Genomic DNA, 8,746 nt, shown 5'->3' on the forward strand with positions numbered 1-8,746 from the left:
CTGCCTTTTGGTATTTATTAAACAGAACAGTACAGTGTTTGCTCTTGCGTCTGACTCCTTTCACTCAATCTTTGTTTGGGAAATTAATTAGTTTATAGCTATTGATTGCTATTTCTTTGCAGAATAGTGTTCTACGGTATGACTGTACCGTCATTTATCCATTCCACAACAGAGAGGCATTTATGCTGTCTCCAGGTTTTAACCATTGTGAACAGTACTGCTTTGAACATTCTAGTGTGTATCTCTTGGTAAAAATGTATGCATATTTCTTCTGGATGTATACCTGGGGTAGAATTCCTTGTCATGGGGTGTACATATGTCGATTGTTCATACCACTCACTTTTTCAGAGAGGTTGTATCAACTTACACTCCACCATTGATTTATGAGTTGTATTTTCTCCACCTCTTCATCAGCACTTAGGATTGCATTCTTTATTGTCACCCTTATCTAGCACTGGATGTGTAGTGGTGTCCCATTTTGGTTTTCATTTTCATTTTCGTGATGGTGAATGAAGTTGAGCGTGTCTTCCTATGTTTATCAGCCATTTGGATAATTCTCTTGGGATGTGCCTGTTCACATCTTTTACCCATCATTCTACTGGTCGTCTGTCTTTTTTTTTTTTTTAGGTTCTTTTTTGGTATTCTCTAAAAGAGGCTTTTATTAGATATGCCTGTCTACTCACTTCAGTCATGTCCAACTCTTTGTGACCCCATGGACTGTAGGCTGCCAGGCTCCTCTGTCCATGGGATTCTCCAGGCAAGAACAGTGGAATGGGTTGCCATTTCCTTCTCTGTTATTAGATATATGCATTATAAATAACTTGTCCTACAGTGTGGTTTGTCTTTACATTCTCTTAATGTTGAGTGTTGTGTAAAAATTAGCCTATCTGAATTTCAAGTTTTAAAATTTGTTTTACTCGTTTGTACATTTTAATTTTCTACAATAATCACGTATTGTTTCTGTAATTGTTTAAAAGAGATAATTTTATTAAAGAAACAAGCTAAAAGATGGAAAGTAGCTTCAGTTCAGTTCAGTCGCTCAGTCGTGTCCGACTCTCTGCGACCCCATGAATCGCAGCACGCCAGGCCTCCCTGTCCATCACCAACTCCCAGAGTTCACTCAAACTCACGTCCATCAAGTCGGTGATGCCATCCAGCCATCTCATCCTCTGTCGTCTCCTTTTCCTCCTGCCCCCAATCCCTCCCAGCATCAGAGTCTTTTCCAATAAGTCAACTCTTCGCACGAGGTGGCCAAAGTAGCTTAGCACCCTACAAAGTGTGTTAAAACTCAGCAGATTTGAGGAATAGAATTATCCTTAAGAATCTGAAGGAGAACCTGAAGGGCTCAGTGCCTGCCATGCCCGCAGATGCTTCCTGAGAAAAGCGCTCTTTGTGCACAAGGTGCTGTCTGCAGAATCAGCCTGTGACCCTGGCCAGAGCGGGTAGGAAGGTTTCGGGGGTTTCGCGCAAGGGAATGTGCAGGCAGGGCGAGGGTGAGGACGCTGAGGTGCTGGGGAGCACTCCCCCTGAAACCTCGCCGGGCAGAGGTGTGTGGTGACAAACTGACCCAATTAGAGCCTCTTCTTTCTTAAAAAGAACCTGTTTCTCCACCTTATCCTGGTCGAGCAGAGAAAGTATTCCTTCTCCTGTCAAAGGCTAGTCCCTTGTTTGAGCTCCAGACCTAATTCTTTGCGACCTTACTCCTTCTGTCCTCCATCACCAGCCTTACCGTCTCTTCACCGGCACATAGACGTGTCTGGGTTTGGGGCTTGCTTTTGTTTTATTTGGCCGCACCAGGTCTTTGTTGTAGCATGTGGAATCTAGTTCCCTGACCAGGGGTCGAAGCCAGGCCCCCTACTTTGGGAGTGCAGAGTCTTAGCCACTGGGAGCCACCAGTAAAGTCCCTAGACGTATCTTAAATAAAACTCTTCATTATTGCCGGTTCTTTCTAGCCGTGACTTGTTTTCCCTAGTCTGCATCGCAGCGAAATTTCTGTCATGTTCCTAGTGCATTCTGGCTTCTGTCCAACCACTCTTCTAAGACTGCATGTTTCAAGATCAAAAAGGACCTCCATCACTCCATATCTAAAGGATGCTGGGTTTTTTTTTTTTTTTCCCCTCCATCTCATCAGCCTTTAGGAGGAGTTGGCCGCCCCCTCTTTGTAACATTTCCTCTTTTGGCTTCTGCATCGCGCTGTCCTGGTTCCCTCTCATCCCACTCCTTGCTCTTCTCAGATGCCTTGCTAACTCTTTTTCAGTATGAGTCAAGCCAGTAGGGTGGTGCTGGTGCTTTTATTTGCTCCTGCAATACTAAACAGCACAAATACTTTATAATTGTTCTCAGGACTGGAGCTTGACTTCGCTTTTCCCTTCTCTCTACACTAACTCTGTGGGTAATCACATTCGTAGCCGTGGCTTTAAGCCCGTTTATGAACTGTGCTTCTGTATTTCTCTTTTTAGCCCAGGCCTCTCCTCAGAGCCTCATACTCAGAAACCTAACTGCTTACCTGACATCTGTTTGTTTGTTTGTTTGTTTTTGACCATTCATTACAGCATTTGGGATCTTAGTTCCCCAACCAGGGATTGAACCTGTGCCTCTGTATTGTAAGTATGGACTCTTAACCACTGGACCACCAGGGAAGTCCCCTGACACCCGCTTTTTGAAATCTCAGAGCCAGCCCACTCTTAGTATGTCCTCTTTGGACTTGGTTCCCACCTATCACTCCTAGCTTAGTCTTTGCCCAAGTTTTTTAAACTCGGTCTTCCTCAAGTCTTGCCTAGCTCATTACTATCGCTATTTCCTTAAAGCCAGAACCATGGAAGTCACCCCTGGGCTCTCTGTTTCTCACATTGCATCCATCAGCAAGTCAAGTCCTGTCACCCACTCCCTCCATCTCTACCACCACCACCCTGGACTAAGCCACTATCCTGTACTCCACTCATTTGGTGAGGAGTTGTCTTAACTGTTCTCCCTGCTTTCACCATTGCCTCCTCGAATGCATTCTCTGCAGTTTAAAAATCTAAAATTGTTCAGCTCCTTGACCTAACATCCTTCTGCACCCTTCATTGTTCTGAGGGTAAAATTCACACTTAGCACCGACATGCCTATCTGGCCCCTGCCTTCCTCTCCTATCTCTGTGCTTTCTCTCCATACTTACACATCATTTATAGTGATTCTCAGATCCTCAGCTGCACCAAACTCTTTGCCCTGCTTGGGTTCCCTCCCTTAGTCTAAACCAGGCTGGCTTACACCTCCTCTTGTAAGTCTCAGATTAAATGCCGTTTTCTCAACGCCTTCCTTGTCCACCTTGAGTGGATCACTTTGTTCTTAACCTTTACTAGCACCGTCTCAGTTGTAGTTATTCTGTCCTGGCATTTATCACAATGTGTAAGTATTTATTTTTTTTATTATTTATTACTTTGGCTGCACTGGGTCTTCATTGCAGTGTGCAGGCTCTCTAGTTGTGGCGTGTAGGCTTAGTTGACTCCCGGCGTGTGAGATCTTAGTTCCCTGATCAGTGATCGAACCCATGTCCTCTGCATTAGAAGGCAGATTTTAACCACTGGGCCACCAAGGATGTCCTGTGATTAGTTACTTGTTTCTTCACTCATTGCCTGTCTCCCTTACTGCCATAAGCTCTGTTAGGATAGGCTCTGTGGTCTTCACTGGTACCTTGTGGGACCTCATCAGTGGTTTTTAAATGAACTTTTGGAACCCTCAGCAGTTGTGCAGCTGAAAAAGAGATGCTGTTCCCTCTTGTTCCCTTGATTGGAGAGGGTGGCTCAGATGGTAAAGAATCCACCTGCAATGCAGGAGACCCAGGGTCGGGAAGGTCCCTGGAGAAGGGATGACAGTCCACTCCAGTATTGTTGTCTGGAAAATTCCATGGACAGGGGAGCCTGGCAGGCTGTAGTCCATGGGGTCACAAAGAGTTGGACACAGCTGAGCCACTAACACTTTCACTTTCAACACAGACTTGTCTTAAGTTTCTCAATTCTCAGAGCTAGTTAACAGAAAAATGATTATAAACTGGACCCTGGTTATATAACATCTGTTTTCTATTGGGTATTTCATTAGGTCTGGCTTCTGATTACCTTCTAGGGTTGCCCTTTGAATACACCAAAGCACAGGTTTATGGGCTAGTGTCTGCTGACCAGGTTAATTCCTGTGTGTCTGTGGGCCCATGACATACATCAGATGTTTGGTGAAACACACCTCCACTATTGAAAGTATTTCATATTTTCCATTATCTTAGGTTATTCCACATATTTAATAAGGTTGCTTTTATTTTCCCTCTGCAGACCTTAATCAGTCCTCATTACGGATTAAATCTGGTGTTGGCATATATCATCATGGTGCTCATGGGCGTCTGGGCCTTCTTTGTTTCTGGAGGCAGCTGCCGAAGCCTGAAACTCTGCCTGCTCTGCCAAGACAAGGACTTCCTCCTCTTCAACCAGCGTGCCAGATAACCTCCGAGAACCAGCACTTCTCAAACAGTAAGCTGCCTCATTAGAGGAAGCACAACTGTGCCTTTTTCTAAACATCCCTTTTCCTGGTGGAATTTAGAAGAAACCAAACTATTTAGACACGATTCGGCTTTCATGCAACAGCTTTCTGAAAGGGATACATCTCTGGTGCAGCCAGCGCATGTTAGAACTTCCTGGGGAACAAAGAATACTGATCTCTGGGCTCCATCTCCAGATTTAATTGGTCTGAGCACTTGGTAATTCTTTAAAGCTTTCTAGATGACACTGATGCACAGCCAGGTTGAGAACCATTGCTGCCCAAATAGGAACTTCCTGAGAACACTGTAGGTGAATAAAAATCAGATGTTTTGCTATCTCTTAACTCAGCCTGCACTGAGCGAGTATCTGAATATAAATCCTGGTTAGCCTGTGTCTTTCGAGTTCTGAAGTCACAGAAGGCTAAAGGGCTATCATCTCTATGAACTGTTTTCATGTACTTCACTGGTACCCTGTTTTATGAGAACGTGGAGGCCGTGCTTCAAATACAATAATACATTGCACTGACACTATGATCATTTAGCCAAAGTAAGCTATGACGAATAGACTGTATTTTTCTCTACTGTTTCCAATCTTGATTTTGCTTTTTTGAAGCATCACATTGTTTTAGAGCATAGGTTCCATTTCTTTAACTAAAACCCAATTTCCAACTTCCTGGGAAGATGATATAAAACCAAGAATTTTGTGCAACTTCTGTAGGTCCTGGGCTTAAGGCTCTTCATGGGCTCTGCCCCGGGGCAGTGTTTACCAGCTGAGTGCTCACTGCTGGACTAGTTGACCTGAAGTCGTTTGTTCTATCTCTGAGCAGCTCTGCAGGTTGCTGAGTGATGTACCCTGGGACAGGCTTCACTGGAGCTGGCAGAAGTTTACTAAAAGCAGGAGGAGAGCAAGCCAGTAGAGCGGTGTTGACCCTTCTAATTTGCTCCTGTGACACTAACTGGCACATTCCCCCCAAATAGTGTAGTGGAAAATTAGGAATATGTCTTAAATTTGCCAAATTCATGCTTTTAACATAGTCCATGTACTCTTTAGATCTTGTAAATGTCTCTGGATTATTGTTGGCAGATAGGGCATTCCCTTTATAGGCGTATCTAAGATGTTTGTTCAGCTTCCAAACGACTCTTTTTTGGTTTCCTCTATAAAGAGGAATTGTGCCTTTACTAGGCTAGAAATTGTTCCCTTTTGATGACTTTTAGGGAGCTGTTGGTATGAAATGGAAATTCCGTACACATTAAAGAGAGAACCTCAGTGAATCCCATATGTACAATAGAACAGCCAAAAGAAATAGAAGCAGGAAATGAAAGGGTTCACCAGTGAGGTGACAGGTGGGAGAATTTGACAAGAATTTAACAGATATGTTTAAAATGGAAATGCAGCCAGTATTTTGGGGTAGTCACACATCATTCTAAGAACCAGAACCTTACACGTGAACTAGATCTTTATCAGTGAAATCCCCTCTTATGTTTAAATTATTTGAATTTTTCAATCTGGGGATTCAGGAGCAGTAGGATTTCTGGCAAAACTATAAACAGTTTCGTAAGCAATTATAGTTATTCCCCTAAAGTGTATTTCAGCACTGACACCAGTGTTTTTGCTGGGGTTTGCAATTTTCCACCTTTATACAAGATTTTCTTTAGACTAGGTGAGTTATGGAAGAGTCAAGGACATAGAGACTGAATAGTGAAATCTGCTGTGCAGAATTGAAGGGAATTATATACCCATTGAACTGGGCTTCATTCCTATTGGAACATGGTGTTCTTTGATGAACAGAATAAGAAAAAGATACAGTTGGTTATGACGGTTGATTTACAAATCTCTTGAATGTATAACCTCGTAAAATATTTGCTGATCTTTAAAGTGTATAAATATCTGAGAATATTGATATTACTCATACTTGAGCTCTGAGGATGTCTTCTGTGCATTAATAGTTCAATATTAAGAATCTGGGATATTGTGAAATCTCATTTATAAATGCATCTCAGGCAGGAAGAAAATTTTCTTTGATGGTGAGACTGTCTTTTTAATTCAGGAAATTATTTAGTAATTATTTAGTAATCCATGCTTACCTATGAATAAAGGAACTTTGTAGCTCCTTATTTCTCTTGTGAGTGTTGCCATAGTCAGCTTAGGCACAGTTATTGCAAATAGCCTTGTTCTGCCTGATGCCAAGGAAGCCCAGAGGGAGAGCAGCCTTCCTCTGTTGTATGTATATATTGAGATGTGCTTTCTTTTTATCTTTTCTCTTTTTTTGCATTTGTTACCTCTAAGGAACTTTCTGAGCCCTAATAGTGTTTGGAGAGGAGGCGATGGTGGTAATCTTGTATGTTCTCCTCCACACAGAGCTTTCTCAGTTTGGAGGGAAGTGAGGCTGTAGTTAAAGTTGACCATGGAATGTGAATGTTGTTGCAGCACTTGACTCTGTTGCCGTGTGAATCATTGAGATCGCTTATGGTTCTCTAATAATTTTTTTTTTTTTTAACTCATTTGAGTTAGTGGTTGTAACTGGAGACGTTTTGTTACCCTTGATCGTGGCCTGTGTGACTGGCAATAGAATAGTAGCAGCCTCTTTGCAAACCTTAGTGAAAACATGGCTGAAAGGAATGAATGGTATCTGCAGATTGTATAGAAGATGGCTTTTGTTCCCAACGTTAGTATTTTTCTTCTCGAGCACATTTCATTTTTTCCTGGGAGTGGCAGTTACGGGTCAAAAATGCTAGGTATTCTTATTGCATAGAGTTGGTGCAGGACAAGCAGTCATGATGGAAGTGTCTTCTTACCTGATCCTCTTCGCTGGCCTCACACTAGCCCTAAGACATGGATTAATGGTCAGAGTGGGCCTGAGGGCTCCAGAGAAGCCAGAATGGCAGCTTGTCTCAGGTGTCAGCAGCCGGCTTCTTGGGAAGAACTCCTTGAGAGTGTCAGCTTTTTGCTGACTTCGTTTTCCTAAGGCCCAACCATTCCCAACTCCAGGTAGACGGCTGTCACAACAAAAAAGTTTCAGAGTTCTTCTCTTAGAGCACTTTGTATATGATTGCAGTGTTTACATTTCTGATTTAATACAAGACTTTGCTTCATCCCATTAACTTTTAGTGTTTAGAGGGCTGGGCACTGTCTCTGTGTTCTATATGTATCATTTTATATAAGTTATACTGTTATGTTGTATATACTTGCAGTATCAGACCTTACGTTCAGTACACAATGCAATAGACTCTTTCCAGACTTGTATTTTTCAGTAAACAATAAAAAGATTGTCACGACTTGTTTCTCATGTTTCCTCTTCTTTGGAATAGTGTATCCTTCAGTGTCTGTTACTACAATTTTTGCCTCTTATAAAATTTGATTGTATGTTGTTTGTAACTGGTCAACTCTGAGATTCTTTTCAAAGACAAATCTTTGTTTTCTGATTTAAAATTCAAAAGGCTGATTTCATTTCTGTTTGTTCAAAAGCAGTTTGGTGCAGGCAAATTCCTTGAGGTGTCATAAACCTAGTGGAGGAGAATTCTCGAAGGTCCTGAATGCCCTTGAAAAAATCTCCCAAGTAATTGTGAGATAGTAAATTTATAAACCATCATGGAATCCTGGCTAAAGATGGCAGTTGGTTGACCAGGATAGTATAATTTAGTTTCTCCTAGTGACCCTGAGCAGCCTGTAGAGTCATTTTTGTTTTTCCTTCCCTTGGTGTGGAGTCAGTGTGGCTAAAGGGCTGGGCTTGGCCTCCACCATCAGACAGGTTACACAGAGAGTTGTTAGGGCCTGAAATTCGATACCCTGTGATGCGTCCTGATACTGGTTTAAAATGAGGCTGCTCCACATTTACGTTAACCGTGTTATTCGGTGAAGTATCCTCAGGAACCAAGGATTCTGGTCTAACTTCCCTGGTGGTCCAGTGGTTAAGAATCTGCCTTCCAATGGAGGAGATGCAGGTTTGATCCCTGGTCAGGGAACTAAGATCCCACATGCTGTGGAGCTACTAAGTCTGCCTGCTGCAATTACTGAGCCTGAGCACTGCAACTAGAGAAGCCCGCGCACCGCCTGGAAGTGCCTGTGCCTCGCATCAAAAGATCCTGTGCCCCAGAAGGAAAGCTCGCACACGCCGCAGTGAAGATCTCAAGTGCCGTAACTGACACCCAACGCAGCCAGATAAATACATAAATAATTTAAAAAATAGTAACAAAACCATAACTTGTAAGACAAAAGGTAGGCTTTCCTCAGATGACAGCCCA

General features: G+C 42.7%; 1 protein-coding gene across 2 annotated transcripts in view; it reads left to right on the forward strand.

Moving 5' to 3' along the window:
- The window catches only part of APH1B (aph-1 homolog B, gamma-secretase subunit), a 42,321-nt gene extending 34,523 nt beyond the window's left edge, over positions 1 to 7,798 (forward strand). For both annotated transcript variants that reach the window (XM_070378047.1, XM_005894554.2), the window contains one exon: positions 4,302 to 7,798. In XM_070378047.1, coding sequence (XP_070234148.1) covers positions 4,302 to 4,469 — 168 coding nt within the window. In that variant the 3' untranslated portion in view covers positions 4,470 to 7,798. The remainder of the gene's footprint in view (positions 1 to 4,301) is intronic.
- Positions 7,799 to 8,746: the final 948 nt, after the last annotated feature.

Source organism: Bos mutus, chromosome 10, assembly GCF_027580195.1.
Source record: "Bos mutus isolate GX-2022 chromosome 10, NWIPB_WYAK_1.1, whole genome shotgun sequence".
In the NCBI taxonomy this organism is placed as follows: domain Eukaryota; kingdom Metazoa; phylum Chordata; class Mammalia; order Artiodactyla; family Bovidae; genus Bos; species Bos mutus.